This window comes from Sceloporus occidentalis, unplaced genomic scaffold (assembly GCF_023333645.1).
Source record: "Sceloporus occidentalis isolate IW3139 unplaced genomic scaffold, rSceOcc1.0.p SCAF_2, whole genome shotgun sequence".
Lineage (NCBI taxonomy): Eukaryota > Metazoa > Chordata > Lepidosauria > Squamata > Phrynosomatidae > Sceloporus > Sceloporus occidentalis.
In genome coordinates, this window is record NW_028316982.1 from 18,522,352 (window position 1) to 18,540,141 (window position 17,790).

At 39.3% G+C, this 17,790-nt stretch overlaps 1 protein-coding gene across 4 annotated transcripts in view; it reads right to left on the reverse strand.

The window, feature by feature from the left end:
* The window catches only part of FNDC3B (fibronectin type III domain containing 3B), a 396,089-nt gene that overhangs the window by 93,615 nt on the left and 284,684 nt on the right, over positions 1–17,790 (reverse strand). For all 4 annotated transcript variants that reach the window (XM_089508835.1, XM_089508837.1, XM_089508834.1 and 1 more), the window contains 5 exons: positions 9,652–9,790; positions 8,357–8,410; positions 5,609–5,733; positions 4,418–4,592; positions 2,615–2,701 (listed from right to left, as the gene is read on the reverse strand). In XM_089508835.1, the coding sequence (XP_089364961.1) occupies positions 2,615–2,701; positions 4,418–4,592; positions 5,609–5,733; positions 8,357–8,410; positions 9,652–9,790 (580 nt within the window). The remainder of the gene's footprint in view (positions 1–2,614; positions 2,702–4,417; positions 4,593–5,608; positions 5,734–8,356; positions 8,411–9,651; positions 9,791–17,790) is intronic.

Sequence of the window (17,790 nt, forward strand, 5' to 3'; positions counted from 1 at the left end):
GGATGTGTATGAGGAAGATCTCAAAGACATTAAACCCCTCCCCCTTTTGAATCACATGCTGTATTTGTTTGCAGGTTCCAAGAATACACAAACATTTCCTCAAGAAGCCTCTCTACTACCAGAATAAAGTCTGAAGATATTTACACCAGCCCTTTCATGTATTCAATGTGCATGAGTCTTTTGAAGGGTCATGTGCCAAGGTAGGCCAGGTATGGAAAAATTCAGTCCATGGGCTGTATACCTTTCCCAAACCCTCATATACTCCTTTATTCTTTTGCATCAAGTCTGGCCTGTTTTCCATATGTAGAATGCAGAGGACATGTCAAAATGAAGATGGCATATACCACACTGAAAAAAAGATTTGTTGACTTGTTTCTATTTCAGCAATGTATTTCTGCATCAAACACAAGGTAAACATGCATTTTTATATTTTACACACATACACACTGCAGTTTATAGCTGTCTTTTCTAGTTTCCCCTACACAAACACCTATTTTTCTAGTGTAACCATGCTTATTTCTTGACACCAAAAGCCAGCCTTATAGCTGCTATCACGGTGCCTGCTTAAATAAGTATATGTGTACACACAAACACATGTGACTCTAATTTAGTCTTTGCATACACATTGCAGGATCAGGATTTCCCAGGATTTCCTCTGCCCCATCTCGAATTCGCCCCTTTTCACTTGCTGCCCCTCACTCCTGGAACCTTCTTCCCCCACAAGTAAGAACCATCACTTCTTTAACTAGCTTCAAAACGGAGTTGAAAACCATCCTGTTCAGAGAAGCCTTCCCAGGCATTGCATAATTGTCGCTTACTATCTGATGTTCTTTTGTTGCCTGTTTATCGAACCATTTCCTGTATTGCTATGTATTGTATATGTATTATCCTACTTGAGAGTATGTATTTTCCCTGGAAAATGATTAACCTTCCATTTTGAAGCCAAGCCCTCCCTCCAGTCCATCTGCCTTGGTCCAGGCCTTGGAGGTAGAGAGGAACTGCTGGACCTCTTACCCTTTCCCTCCACCACTCTCTTCTCCTTCTGTGTCATGTCTTTTTAGATTGTAAGCCCGAGGGCAGGGAACCGTCTAACTAAAAATATTGCATGTACAGCGCTGTGTAAATTTACAGCGCTTCATAAATAAAGGTTAATAATAATAATAATAATAAATCAGCATAACCTCTGAAAAAAAGATGCGGTGCTTCTTTCTGTCAAGATACTAAACTTACATGTGAAATTAAATGAATAATGTCAACAAAGGGAGAGTTCAGGCTTGATTTGCTCTGGGACCCATTTACTGGTCTTTTTAGTAGCCCCCCAGTATTCATAGAACTCTTCTCCAGCATATTTCAAATGAGTTGATTTGATTCTACCAGCTTTCTTCATTGTCCAGCTTTCACAACCATACATAGAAATGGAAAATACAATGCCATGGACAATGCTAACTTTAGTATTCAATTCTATATCTTGACACTTTAGGATCTTGATTAGCTCCTTCATAGCTGCCCTTTCAAGTCCTAGTCATCTTCTGATTTCTTGACTGCAGACTCTAGTCTGATTCATGACTGAGCTATGGTATGGACAATCTTGAACTGTTTCAATGCTGTCATCTACTTTAAAGTTATGTAAATCATCTATGGTCTTTATTTCTGTTTTTTTAATGCTAAATTGTGAACTTATCTTTGAACTTTCTTCATTGACTTTCTTCAGTACTCCAACTTCAGTTGCAGTAATAGACTGCAACTTTCTAATGAACTCTCACTCTTGCTCTCTGAACTGCCATATAAATTTCTTTGGTTCACAAAGGCTACTTTAAGGTTAGTGATAGAATATCCTAGAGGACTAAATTTTGAGTCTATTCATTTATGATGTAAGAACATGTCTCTTTATTCATTTGCTTTGGGCTAGCCTGCTTTCCATTCATAGAATGAAGAAAAGCATGGCAGACAGAAAATGGCATATATCACATTGGAAAAAGATTGTTGCAATATGTGTTATTTTCTATTTTAGTGCTGCACTTCTACATAGAATAAACTAGCCAACCTCTTACTAGTTATCTTAAGCTTGTTTCAGTATCTCAAAGAGGCATATAGCTACATTGAGACCTTGGAAATATATGGAAAATTAAGTGATCAAGCAAGTAATTGACAAAAAATAAAACAAAAAAATGAAATGTTGATAAATAACCTCTTTTTAAAAGATCCCATGGTATATGCATGAAGCTATCCTTATTAATATTTTGAGCCAATAAAATATCTCTCTGTACTGCACTTGAATTTTTCATGCCAAAAACTCTATACTAAACTATTGATTTTATATGGAGGAAGAGTAGCCCTAGGCTCTTACTTTTTAATTTGGGGATTTTTTTTAGCCAGTTGAATCACTGTTAACTAATGCTTGTTTGCAAACTATCTGATTATTACTTTGAGAATACTTTTAGGGCATAACTAGACACTGACAGCAAAACATACCTAGTAGTTAAAACTGCAACTACATTTCATCTCCTCTTCCATTCTTTCCCACAGTATATAATATAAAGTCTGTGAAATAGCAATATAATGCTCTGAGTTCTCCCAAAGCTGATAGTAGTGTGAAAAAGAATTGAAAACCTACCCTAAATTTATATTGTGTGCTTCTTTTAAGATTTTTCACAGTACAGGTTTGGTCTTCTCCAGTGTACTTTGGATGAAACACACTATCCTGAAGCATAAATAAGGCAACAAGTTAATGAAACAGTATGAGTTTAGAAAAAACACTAACAGTAACATATTGCCAAGTATCATTGCCATTCAGGTCATCACAAGCAGTTTGGAAAAGTTACCTTTTTTGCACTGCAACTACAAGAATCCCTTAGCCATCATGGTTAATTAACCCACCATCAGCAGAATATAGGGCTGTGTTGGTTGGAGGTTCCAGGAATTTGTGTCCACAAAATTAACTTTTCGAAGCTATGATTAGAGAAGTTGGTCTTATATTATGCAGTCCATTTGCAGTTAAAATTTTCTCTTTACAAATTTACTGCAGGACTTTGTGGTTCTGATCCTCCCCACCTCTTTCAGCACAGTATGACATTAATGCATGAGTAATAGACTGAGCAGGGGATAAGAAAGGAATGTGTGGACCCCAGGCTTGGTTGTGGACTGCCAAACTGTTGTTTAGTGTTCCAAGGGAGCCAGCTGAGTGACCTTTATAAGGGGAAAACTCTGGAAGACTGATGCTGGCAGCTCCAGAACGCTAAAATAAAATCTGACACTGTCTCTCAAAACTGCCCTGTATTTTATTTTCCTTCTGGACTCCTGTTGCTTGTTTTCCTGCTAAAACCTGTAACACCATCCAAACCTAAACTTCTGCTCTCTGATGTATGGAATCTGTATGTGTACCATAAGGTTAGGCTCTTATCCAAACCTACGGCATAGATTTTAAGTGTGTTCTTTTACTCTGAGAAGTAAATAGGCTCCCTCTTCTGTTAAGAAAGGGAAACAGCAAAGACAGCATCCCTCACTGTGAGAGATGCTTTCACCTATTCACCAAGCACATAACAGACTGTGTTTTGCCATGGCAATGAAGCACGATAGAATATTTGGGGGGATATGGGGGAGAAAATAATAACTGTGGAATATACCATTTGTGTGGCTCAATAACAAGAGCTGATATAATAGCAAGTATGGAAACAAGACTGAATCAAGGCACTGACAATACAGTATATTATGAAAGGTGGGGGAAATATACCAGTGATACAAATTGTATTGTATTTACTGGTTCAAACTGGCCAAACAATTTAGAGTGATTTTATTGCATTTTGCCCTGAAATCTTTGTACATATACTTATGCTCTGTCACCATCGAATAGGATGTCTTCCAGAATTATTCTGGGCCTTTTCCAATAATATAGTTCCATGTTCTCACAGCAAGAAGGCTTATGTAATCAAAGTTTTATAGAAATGCTGAAGTACTGCATTTTATCTCAGTGCATATGATGGATAGGATAGGTTCAGATGTTAGGTATAGTAAGTGAGAAGAAATCTAAGTTAAATCTTTCTTTGCTATGGATTTGGACAGTGCTTCTGTAAGTTATGAAAAGTCATATAAGAACTTCAAGTTTTTTCATCTGGAGACTGACCAGTAATAAACAGGATCCAAACTCCAATCTGCAGCCTCATCTTTATTCAAGCAAGACAGGAGCTTTTGCCTCAATGGATATTAAAACAGGCAAATGTACACAAGATGTAAAAGGTGGTTAGCCAGGGAATGGGGATGAGGAGAAATAGTGTATACATCTAATATGATGGTAACTTCCTTGTCTGTTGATCTCAACTTTGTGGGAAGATAAATAAATATGGGAGGAGGGAGGGATGAACTCTCTAGGCCCCTTAACCCAAGACATTTTTAGATATGTCTTTATTAATTCAGAACTTACATTGTCATCCTCCTGAATCTCCAAAGTGTATGTAGTCACTTCTTCTGGCGTGCAGCCCTCTGCTTTATTCCACTGTAGGGTGATCCATGTGACTCCTGCTCGGACAAGTCTTGGAGCAGAAGGCATCTGAGGAATATTTCCTGATGTGTAACATACAACTTCTTGGCTAAAGCCACTGTGAAGTAACAGAAGGAACAAAAGATTTTCATTACACAAGGTCTGTAGAATCCAATGTAAAATGGAGAATGCCTTGGCTGCATTTTACTTTAACTAACCTCTTTATTTACTATGTGCACACTGTGCATATATATGTTCCACATTATATGGTTGTTGCTCAATATTCATGGATTCTGCAGCAACAGATTCAACCAACCACAGTTCACATCCCCAAAATTCCAAACAAAACAAAACAAAACAAAACTTGATTTTGCCATTTTATATAAGGGACACTATTTTACTACACCAGTGTGTATAATGGGACTTGAGCATCCACAGATTTTGGTATCTATGGTAGGTCCTGGAACCAAACACCAGCAGAAACCAAGGGCCCAATGTATTCAAAATCATACAAGCAAGGTATTGGGCAGATCAGAGCTTGCAATTAGTATTAAAGCTAGCATATTATTGTTAACATTAATTGTAATGACAATTTTCTACAATTAACAGTTTCCATTATTATTATTAAATACTCTATTACTTTAACTGTTAATAATATGTTATTTCTACTTTTTTATTAAAATCAGTCAAAATTCTCCAAATGGTTCCCGAAATCCCTCAGAATTCACCAAATAATTTTATTAAAATCAGCCAAAATCCTACAAATTTTCATTGACAGTTGCAGTTCAACATCTGAAAGGCTGCACAATTCTCAAGATTCTGCTTTAAGAATTAGTTTCCTGACAGATGAACATTGGTTTGTTTTGTGTTGGAAATGTCATTTATTCTCACCTGATGCTTTCCCACAGTCTACTATGAATTTAGGTTCAAATGCACGCACATTCCCTCTTTGAGCAAAGTATCTCTGAAACCACAAATCCCCCCACTGTGAGAAATAGGATACCGAACTAGACAGGTCTTTTGTCAGATCCAGTAATATTAGCTCAATTTTAAATTAAAAATTCAGGTTCATGTTAAAACACACATACAGCCTTCACTGCTGAGCCACAGTAACAATCAGAAGTGACACTTTACCTAATGCCCATGTCATTCCGAGCTGCTAATCGAAACGTGTAACCCACAGCCGGACAGAGCTTCATCACCTTGTAATGTTTCTGGCTCCCATCATAACATTCTCTGAATATATTGCTTCTTTTTCCCTGAAAGGAGAAAGCATATACTTTATTCAAATTCATGAAAATGACTTTTTTGAATCTCAAGGCAAGAACATGGCCTGGACTCCAGCTTTTCACCAACTGCTCACCATCATATTTGAATGCACATGCACAGCTCTTTATGACTGGTATCCCACTGGACCAAACCACTCACTAAATTGACTGCTCTTGGCACGGTTTGACCATCTTCCTGTTTGCACAAATTGGGAGAGGAGCAGTGGCAGGAAGAGAACAGAAGTAGCTCTGAACCACGTAATCCATGAATATCAGGAGATATTCTAAGCCACCCTTCTCACGCCTCTTGGCTTTGAGGTACCTGCCTGGCTCCTGAAGCCAAGAATTTAAATAACAGGCAGCTTAAAGACAGCTTCTTATCATTCTTATCATTCTGCTTCTTAACATTCTGTTGCCATCCCTTCTAGTCCTAAGACATTGATGTGACCCTGAATGGACAAAATTATCTGTTCCTTTTTCCAGATTAGGAGTATAGACCTCCTCTAGACCCCCTCCTAACAAGGTGCTGATATTTTACATGCAAAACCTTTTAAGAAAATAAATGTACTTTTTAAACAGTTGCAACATGTAATGGAGTGGTGGCATAACTTAATAAAAGATCAGAACAAATATACAGGTGTACAACTTTAACTCAAAAATGATAAAATAATTTAAAAAACCTATAATTAAATGGCTCATATGCAAATTCATAGCAAAATGCAATCATGCATTTTCTGTTGCCCAACATAGAGATAAAACAGCTTCTAATTTCCTTACAACAGTTAGAGCTATCTGCTTAAGGTTCAACTGCCTTTCATAGATGATGATCTTCAATCCAGACACAGATACACTTGTTACCTGAACTGGCATTTCATATTTCTAAAGCTAAGTTTCAACTGGCTGCTACTTTAAATGTCTCAGAGCAGATAATATTTCATGTTCCACTGGCAAACACATCAAAAGCCATCTGATATTTCTAATTAACTAAGCATTAATTGCTTGGAAATCTCCCTGTTCTCAAAATAACAGAAGTTTGAGTATCTGCTGCTTTGCAGAAAGTTTTTGAAGCAAGCTGATGATCCTTATATATTTTACAGAATTTTGTGTTTTGAACATTCTTCTTCCAATTTTATGTCATATTTAAACCAACTGCTTTATAATCAGGCAACATTCTAAATGGTGGTAATGTTATGAATGAAGTTCAAGTGAATTGTCATAGAGCCCTGTTCGGCAGAAGATCTATTATCTAATACAGAACTTGGAAAACTACTTTAGAAAAAGTGGTTTGTTCCAGTTTCTTGTTACTGTGTTTCAAAATTAGCCCACTGAACTCACTATCATATATATATATATATATATATATATATAGTTATATTTATTGAATGTTAAAAAATACAAACAATTCATTCAACAAGTTGACATTAACAATTCATTATTCAAAGCACATCTCTGCTTTACAAACATAACCAGGTGATATTGATGGTAACGATTATGATTAGCAAGAAGATGAAAAAGAAGAAAATTGTACACTTAGAGCATTTCCTCTGTTAAGCTTGCTGAGTGATAGTGAGCATTGTTCCAAAGGTTTGCATTTGCTCAGAAACAGTAAATTGCTGGATTTTGCTTGGAATATGCAATAAAAGGAAGCCACACACAGTAAAAAGGTTTCACACTGCCTGGATTCTTATTTCCTTTGATCTGATATTAGTTTTCTCATTAAAGTGTTGAAAAAAACTTGCTACATTGCCTGTTGCAGTGGTTGTTACTCTTCTGTTATTCTCAGCTACATAATTTCAACAAAAGGTTAGGACTGATAATAGAGAATAAAATTGGGGAAAAATCCTGATCTGTCTTCCAGCTGACTGAGAGCACCTCTGTTTTCTCTGGATTAAATTTCAATTTGTTTGCCCACATCCAGTCCATTATTGATGACAGACACTGGTTTAGGACCTAGACAGCCTCCTTGGGTTGGGGTGGAAAGGAGTTCTAGAACTGAATGTAACCCACATATTGATGGCACTGTAGGTCATCCACCAAAGCTGTCTCTGTTTCATAGTCAGGCCTGAAACCAGATTGTAATGGATTTAGAGACTAACATAAGCACAGTATAATAGGTATACTATATTTCCAATTCAGTAAACCAAGACTTTATGTCAGCTTCACTTCAATTAACATTTTGCTTAATTTAATAATCAACACATAATCAATTTGATGGTATATTGTTTCTGAACTATATTTATGCTTTAATCTGGTCAAAAATGTTTATACAGTGTAAAACCAAAGAGTGACTACGAACCCAATTACAGCACTGTGAGGCCCCTTTAACTTCCATGACTGCATCATATGGAATTCTGGGGTTTGTATTTTGGAGAGATGAGTTTCCTGGCATAGAATGGTAATGACACCTCTATAAACTGCAAATCCCAGGATTCCATATGATGAAGCCATGGTGGTTAAAGTGGCAACACCATGTTATAACTGTGTAGCAATGAAGGGCACTACATTTACACAATTTAATTCTCCCATATTTGGAAGACAATTTGTTTCACTGTACAAGCGATTTATGGATGGAACACAAGATGAGAATTTTAAAAGGTGATTAATCATCACTTACCTCATCCCACTCTAAACGGTAGCTGGTGATTTTTGAACCATTGTCAGCTGGGGCCTGCATATGGAAAACAAAACAAAACAGAAGGGTGGGAAAGAAGTTTACAAAAGTCAAGACCTTGGACTTACCCTTCTATAGTTATCATATACACGCTTTTGTGGGAAAGTGAAGCAAACCTGACACCTACCCCACATGTCTCTCCAGTTGTGTAGTGGCCACTGAAAAGAAATACTGTGCAAGAAGTATAAAACCTGCCTGGTTAGGGCCACATTACTCATCACCAAAACCTCTTTTCTGATAGTTTATACTGTGGTTCCAAACATCTTCAGCTTCTAAGAGAAAAGGGCTACAAAAAATTGCTTCAGAGGCAACAGAATCAGTATTTATTTTATTTTACCTTATTTATACGCTGCCCATCTCTCAGATCCCCTCTCAGCATGGAAATCAAAGTGGTTTTCACCATTTAAAAACACAGTACAACTAAAAAAAGAAACTATCAATACAAGCTAAAACATAATTAAACCAGACTTCTGTTTAAAAAAATGTGGAAATGAAAGAAGCCCTTGGGGGAAAGTTCCTCATGAAGCTCTACAAGAGAAGGCCCTCCTAGCATTAGGAAAAAGATGTGCCCAGTCTAGCATCTGAAGCCTGTTCCCAACTTTGACAAAGGATTTATACTTTGGTGGAAAGTTTTGGGCCTACCCCAACTTCACTTATTACTTTTCACCTCTTGAAAGGAATCATGTCACTCATTCCTATTCATTATACGCTTACTCCAATTGCTCTGCACTAAATTACTGAATACAGTACGCCAAAAAATAATCTGAATTTCCTTTGTCTGACTTTACATCACTCTTCTTCTCCAGCTGTCCTGAATAAGCATGAGACTGTTCTGGGTCTCATATGCATGCAGGACTGCACACTTTTATTAGAAAGCAAAACAGAAAAAAATCTTAAAATTGTATGGCATATATTTAATGTAGCATGTAGTTCAGCCTTCAGACTTCCACTTGAAATAGCTGTTTGGGAAGTGATGTACCCAGCATCTCTTGTTTGTTGGATCATGCTCCTTGTAGGGGTAAATGCAACAGGTTTTTCCACATCTGCTTCAAAGGAGGAGTGTGAAGAAGAGAGAGAAAACTGCCTCGTGATCAGATGGTGGCAGTACTGGCCTCTGTGGGAAATATCTACTCAGCCCAAAACATTACTTTAGTTACTTTGTTTAGTTATACTCAAAATTGTTCTCAAGGAATTTTGTTAGAAGCATAATATAGGCTTGCCTATTTTTTGTGGCTTACCTTCCACTGCAAAGTCAAGGAATTTTTGGTCCTGTGTGAAGGTTTGGGTGGGAACGGGCAATCCGGAGCACAGCTGTGAGTGGTGAAGCTAACAGGTTCTGAACAAGATCCCTTTACTGAATTGTACACTGCATATACCCTGAAATAGGGGGGAAATATGAGATTATATTACGATCTATCCATATATCTGTGTCATTTGACGGTACGTGAAGCAGAAGAGATAAATTTGACCTTTGTGAAACTTAGGATTTGACAGGGTTGTTGTGGAAACCGCATGTAAAATGCTTCACACACTAAAGTATTATACATATGCTAAACATTACTGTTGTTTTAATGGTTGTTGTTCCAGTTCATCCTTTCTAAGCGACGATTAATTATTTTAAGAAAGGATAAATGATGGTTGTTTGAGAGTAACTGTGGAACTATTTGTTGGTTAACTGGATACAAGACCACTGAGAAACCCCTGTAAACCACAATACCTACATTTTATACATGAAAACACACAAAGAGAGAAGCTGGAAACCTGTTTGCTCCACCAGTGTGAGTCAATGGAAACAATAGCAAGCTGAGAAGGCTGCAGGTGCATGAAGATGATAAAGGTGAAAAGGAGGTGGCAGTGATAATCACATGGGGACGGATGATGATGATGATGATGGTTTTGAACTGTGTATTTCTACATGTCAGGTGGGGGGGTGACTTTAGAGATGAGGCATTTTGGAAGAGGTGGCTTTAAAAATTGCCAGTGCATGGCCTGTTACACTAACATAATGCCTGAACAACATTTTGGCCACACACATCACAATACATATATATATATTCTGAAAAATTTGGACATTTATAATTTTTCCCCTCTCTTTTTATTTTATTTTTTTGCATAAGCACATAAATGCATTACATTCGATTTTTGTACTGTAAGTGAGCCACACTGATTCAGCATCACACTTTCTAGTCAACAAGACTTTTAAAAGCCGCCTAACAGAAGGCATACAGTACTACCACAATCAAGGCTTCAGTAAGCAAATAGATCTCCAACATTAAAACAAATTAATATTGAGAAAAACTAAAAAGTCATCATAACTCTTGATGCAGAAAACCTGGTGCCAGGCAAACCTGCAACAGGAAGAATTCTTATGATGAAGACACACATAAAAGAGTCCTGTCTCACCATCACCTACTTCATTTAAAATGAGGAAAGCTGAAGAAAGATCTCTGTGGATTATTCAACACGTTGAAAGATTCATATGTGAGGAGTAGGTTCCTAGCCATTTAGAACATTAAAATGTTACGATCAGCATTCTGAGTTGGGTTCAAAAACAAACTGAAAGTCAGTCATTTCAACACTGGTGATGTGTTCCCGGTTTTTCACCACTAGGGGGCGTCCCTGCACGGTTTTCTCCTTGATTCCCGGCAGTGTTGCCAATCTGGTGACTTTCACACCAAAATGGGCTCTGGCCTTTGGTGTGATTTTGGTGCTTGGTTTTAATGGTAATTTTGAGAGTTGAAATAAGTTCCAATTATTTTTATTCAATTAGGGCTACGTTTTATTGCCATATTAACATTACAGGGACTTTTCAGGGACTTTGACTGAATATTTGATGAGATACAGGGGGATTTGGTGAGTTTTGGCCAAACGTTTGGGGAATTATCTTCGAGGCTTGTTGGCAACAGGAGGTTGCCAGACTCAGGAAGAGGAGCTCCTCCTCTGTTTGGTCCCCAAGGCAGCAGGGGGGAGAGGGCCATTTCCTTTGGCACCGAGGCGAGGATGATGAGGAGGAAGAAGAGGAGGAGGAGGTGGTGCGTGGCCATTTTCAATATTTATTTTGCCCCTGTGTATTTTTTCTAACTTTGACTGCCAGGGCTCAATGCTCTGGAATTCTGGTGTCTGTGCGGCATTTAGCCTTCTCTGTTAGAGAGCTCTGGTGCCACAATAAACTACAATTCCCAGGATTCCACAGCACTGAGCCCTGGTAGTCAAATCAGTGTGTTTTGGACACAGATATCCTCCTTTTGTGAGTTAATGAATGAATCCAGTCCCTAGCCTTTCTATCTCTCTCACACACTGCAGGAGTAATAAACCACTTTGAGACTGCTTTAACTTAATGGTAGAGGATCCTGGGAATGCTAGTGTTTGGGAGACATTGAGACTTGTCTGTCAGAGGCTCTGATGCCACAATAGACTACAATTCCCAGGATTCCCCAGCACTGAACAGTCTCAAACTGGACCATTCAGGGACGTAGCCAGGATTTTGGGAAGGGGGGGGGGGTCAAGACTAAGTGCCACCATTTTGAGATGCTAAGAGCCCCCCCCCCCAGACACAAAAAGAGGGTCGAGCGTTTACCCTTGACACCTCGATGGCACCACTTTAACTTCCGTTATGGCTTCGTGCTATGGAATCTTGGGATCTGTAGTTTTGAGGACCTGTTGAGTCATCTGTCAGGTGCCACAACAAACTACAAATCCCAGCATTTCACAACATGGAGCCAAGGGCAGTTAAAGTGGCATCAAACTGGATTATTTTTTCAGTGCAGATGCAAACTGAGTCCTTTCTCTGAAGGTGTTTACATCAGATAAATTCAGCTCGATAAAGCAAAGTGCAGCTGCTCACGCAATGAGCGGCAGCTACTCTGTTCATGCTCAGAGACACTCTGCTCATGCTTTGAGACACTACATTCCAACTTCTGAGCTGAGCTAAGAACCCAGGCTGCATCCACACAACATTTCATTCCCACTTCCAAGAGGGATTTTTAATTCCAAGACTCATCTATCTATCAATCTATCTATCTATCTATCTATCTATCTATCTATCTATCTATCTATCTATCATAATTTTAAATTCCAAGACATTATACCTTCCTTTCTTTTTATGAAAAACAAACCCCTTTAAGAGAATCCTATTTTGGGAGAAAGGCAGGGTATAAAATCAATCAATAAAAAATTATAGTGCAATAGTCCATCAGTGCATGGCTTGCATTATAAGACTTTATACCTTTATACATTTAAAAACAATTAAAATCACAGTAGGCTCAGAGTGCTATAGAATCATGGAATCATAGAGTCGGAAGAGACCCCAAGGGCCATCCAGTCCAACCCCATTCTGCCATGCAGGAACTCCCAGTCAAAGCATCCTCAACAAATTATGTAATGGAGGTGTCCATCTACATTCTAGAAAGATATACTATAGATTAATGCTATGGAAAATCACCACCTTGAGTCCGTATATTGGGAGAAAGGCGGGATATAAGAAAACAACAACAACAACAACATCTGGGTATTGTAGTTTTGTGAGACATTTAGCATTCTTTGTCAGAGAGCTCTGGTGGCACAACATACTACAAATCCCAGGATTTTCCATAGCAATAAAGTAGTGTCGAACTGGATTATTTCTGTAGTGTGCAGCCTTATTAGACTGCAGTTCCCAGCAGTCTGTGGTGCTGCTGGATGATGGGGCCTGCAGTCTAGCATTGCCTGGAGCAGGGCCATAGGACTCCACAGCCCCGATTCATCATCTTAGATTGATTCCATATATTAATTAATTAATCATAAAATCATAGAGTTGGAAGAGAGACCCCAAGAAGGGCCATCCAGTCCAACCCCATTCTGCCATGCAGGAACTCTCCATCAAAGCATCCCCATTGACATGCTGAAAAAGGGCCAGCTAACTGTATTTTATTCTATTTGTCTTTTAAAAAAGAGAAAAAACAAGGCTGGAAGGAAGCCTCTTGCCTTTTTGCATCACAGACCCTCCTCTTTTTTGTTGTTGCAAAAATCCAGAAATGACTGTTTTTGAAAACATGAGTCCATTCTCAGGAGAAATGTCCAGAGTAGAGTCTGAGTCTCCTTTCTCTGGACTTCCAAAACCCCAAACTGACCCTGAGAGCATCTGGTCTGACCCCAACTCAAGGAAACTTGGGAGTCCTGAAGGTTTACAGAAATTACTGAATTATTGAATTATACAAGGAATAGTGGTCTCAGGGTTTTGCTGAAGCTCAGTGTACAGAAGCACAACATTATTTTGAAAATATTGTGTATTAAATTACCTTCAGTCTATGTCTGTGAGATGCATATGAGACATACATGGATCCCATCTCCCATTATATCTCATTAGACATACTGTATATAAATATACCAAACTCTGAAAAACTCCAAAATCCAAAATACATCTAGTCCTCAGCATTTTGGGTAAGGGATATTATTATTATTATTATTATTATTTTACTATATTGTATATGGATATAACTGCTGAAAGGAAAGTTAAAAGTCACCTTTTCTTTCTTTTATATTTCCCTTTAGAAGCTTCCTTCCTTCCTTTTTCTTTCTTTCTTTCTCCCCTTCCTCTTCCTCCCTTTCTTTTCCTCCTTTTCTTCAGTTCTCCCTCCCTCCCTCCCTCCCTATCATTCTTCCTTCCTTTTCCCCCTTCCTTCCCTTCTTCGGAGACTTTTATTCTGGCAAAAGCACAAGGGAGGAGGGGGAGGAGGAGGAGGAGGAGGAGTGGAAGCCGGACTCCGATGGAAACGAAAGGGAAAGAAATCACAGGGACCCACTCCCTCCCCTTCCCTCCCCCTCCTCTCTCTCTCTCTCTCTGAGCTTGCAACTTTTGTTTTGTCTTTCTCCTTTTCCCTCTCCGAGTTCTCCGTGGTTTTGATGGAGGGGAGGAGGGGGGAGGAAGGAGCTTGAAGGCCCCCAGGGCCTGAACGGGGGGGGGGGGTCCGGACCCCCCAAACCCCCCCTTCCCTACGTCCCTGGACCATTTCCTCAGTGTGGATGCACCTGGTGAGGCATTCTGGGCACTGCAGTTCACACTACGTTGTGACTCCCTGTCAGAGATAGCTCTGGGGCCACAGTGTACTACAATTCCCAGCATTCCCCAGCACTAACCCAGGACAGTTAAGTCACTCTCGAACTGGATTATTTCCTCAGTGTGGATGCAGCTTTGGTGAGGAACTCTGGGCATTTCAGTCCAGCTATGTTTTATTTCTGCAGTGTATTTTGGACCAGAGACAAGGTGACCAGACATCCTCCTCCTTTTCCAGGACATGTCCTCTTCTGTCAAATTTCAAAATGTCCTCCATTTTGATCATGCCTAAGAAACATGCATTTATATTAACATTTTTAAAAAATAACCAATTTTTTCGCATGTCCTCCATTTAGGAAAACTGTGTCCTCCATTTGAAAATGTTGTCCTACATTCGTCCCGGTTTGGAGGTCCTGACTTATGGCAACCCTAGACAAGACTCTTCTTCAAAGCTCAGGCCCCTCAGAAGGGAAAAGAGGCAGGTAAACAACCAAAGCTTCAGGGCTGTGGTTCAGCTCACTTCATTTCCTTCTCAGGACCAAAGCTAGCTTGAGATAGAGTAACAGCTTTAAGGAACATTTGTTCAGTGCAGGGAAGGTGCAGGAACACTAAGGACCTTTTTACACAGAGGAGGCAAGCATAATTAAATTGTCATTAAATTGTGCTAACAGCACAATTGGGGGGAAGGTTATCATAGCATCATAGTAATGGATGCATCATTACTATGGGGAGTTTCTGTTATTATCCAATGATGCCTCCATTATTGTTTACATATGGGACACCAACAGAATAAGTGCATGGGGGTGTGATAATCTATCTCCCGATTGTGCTATTAGCATGATTTAATCACAATTTAATGACGCTTGCCTCCTGTGTGATAAAGTCCTAAATCTAGGCCAGGCATTAGTCCTTGGAAGAGCAACTTTTCCAGGCATAGGCCATTTCCCCACAAATACTGGATTCCAACCTGACTGGGACAAGTTATGGTGTGAACAACAGGACCACCACCTGGACATTATGGATTCACTGACCTAGTGAGAATGATAAAGGACAGCTAAAGTCAAGGCATGACTCATCTGCAGGAACCACCTCCGAAAGAACTATGAGAAAAATGGAAAAGAAGTGAAATGTGTTGGATGATAGCAGGAGGCCCAGCTTCAAAAAGGACAGGCCACTATCATGTCATTGGGCCTTCCAGATTGAATCAGGAAAGCATTCCAACTCCTGGGACAGCTCCCCACCCTGCTTTACAGAGATGTAAGAAAAGGGATAATGCTAGATCATACCAAATATGTTTATAGTCAGTATATTTTAACGTGGCTAGAAAGCGCCATAGTTTGTGGACTAGTCAAAGCTGATAAAAAGCACCTGGATCTAATAGCAACCCTCCCTCCAGCAACAGTGAACCTGATCTTTTATGGTGCTGGTGTCTTTTGCCTCCCAAGACAAAATATGAAGCATTCAATTATCCTACCTTCTCTCAAAGACTGCCTCCAAACACACTGGTTAAACACCATTTCCAAAAATAATGAAACACCGATAATCTGACTTCTCTCAATACAGAATTCAACTGCAGGGTTTACATAGTCTGCCATGGAACATTTTCAGTCTTGGTCAACGGTATTGTCCCCAAACTGAAGAACGCTTCCATGAAGAACTGGCAGTTATCTCCTAACTGACAGCTGTTGAGAATTAGAACAAATTGAATGCATGTATGGACTCTCCCATCTGGAAGCTTGGCTTAACAATGCATGAATAGCATGCACAATGCCAGCTGCCAAGGCTCAAGATGTATCAGTATCATCTGTAGGCAGCAGTTCAAATTGGACAGAATTTCATGAAAAAGAGAGGAAAAATAATCATCATTGTGTAAAACCTTGACTATCTCAGTTTTCCTATGATGCATCCAGACTCTGTAAGCAATCCTATAATTCTAGACTCAAAGGTAAAATATCAATCTGAAAATAATAGATGAAGAGGAATAATAATAATAATAATAAAATTTATTTATATACCGCTTTTCCAAAAGATCAAAGCGGTTTACATAGAATTAAAACCAATTACAAACATATAAAATAGATAAAAACCAACAACAAAATATACAATATACAGATATAAAAACAATCATTGAATAGGGTGAGGCAGAGAGTCGATGGGATCAAGTACATAACTTCATTTTCCAGGGGGGGAAGGCTTTATAGAAGAGAAAGGTTTTAAGCCTATTTTTAAATGTTTCCAGGGGGGTGATCAGACGAAGAGGGAAATGCAACCAATCAGCTATTGGTAGGAGTGGCGCTGTGGAGCCCTTGCTTGGAAGATGTAAGGTCAATCACCAAAGGGGTATTTATCAGAGTTTGGGAAAGTTCCTTTTAGGGATGATGACTCTTACAAGTCCCCAGCCAGCATAGCTTGAGGACATACTGGCTAAGAAGTTCTAGGAGCCCTGGTGGCGCAGTGGTTAAATGTCTGTACTGCAGCCACTCACTCAAAACCACAAGATTGCAAGTTCAAGACCAGCAAAAGGGCTCAAGCTTGACTCAGGCTTGCATCCTTCCAAGGTTGCTAAAATGAGTATCCAGATTGTTGGGGGCAAATTAGCTTACAGTTGTAAACCGCTTAGACACTGCTTAGGCAGTATGAAGTGGTATATAAATGAAGCTTGTTAGGAGTTTTAGTTACTGCAAAAAGGTAACTTATCTGGGCAGTGGGTATTATGCAGTTTTGAAAGAGAATTTCCACAGAACCCTATCTCAAGTCTATACAAGTCACTTTAAAGTTCAGCTAGGCTCAATTTATTTTTCAAATGGATATGCCATTATTCCAACAACAAAAATGCCCTGCTACCAGGGTAAAAATGTCAATGGGCTGGTCCACACTTGAGCCTTTAACTACTTTCATATTTTGAAGGCAGAACATAAGGTCAAAACCTGCTATGGAGACAAGTTTTGTGTTAACCATTAGCAGTGATGAGCCAGTCTTATTCAACGTGGTCCTAAGCAACTTGGTGTGGTCTGATTTTGCCTTAGAAGTAGACCTGCTTGAGAGCTGATACAGCATCAGCTGTGAACCATGTCAATCTTTATCTGAGCCAAGAGACACAATGCTTGGTTTTATAATAGTCTCAGAGGTATAGACTGGCGCAAAGTGCTGGCCTGTGGGCAGTCACAGTGGAGCATTTGCTCGCTCAATGCTGTGACTCCGTCCCTCGTGCCATGGTGCAGCACACTGTTCTAGACATACCGTTTGAGATGATGCAGCGCCAAAAGGGCGTCACAAAGCCATGCTTCCCAAGATCCACAAGGATTCCATTCCACTCCGACTCATTGTGAGTGCTATTGGATCCCTC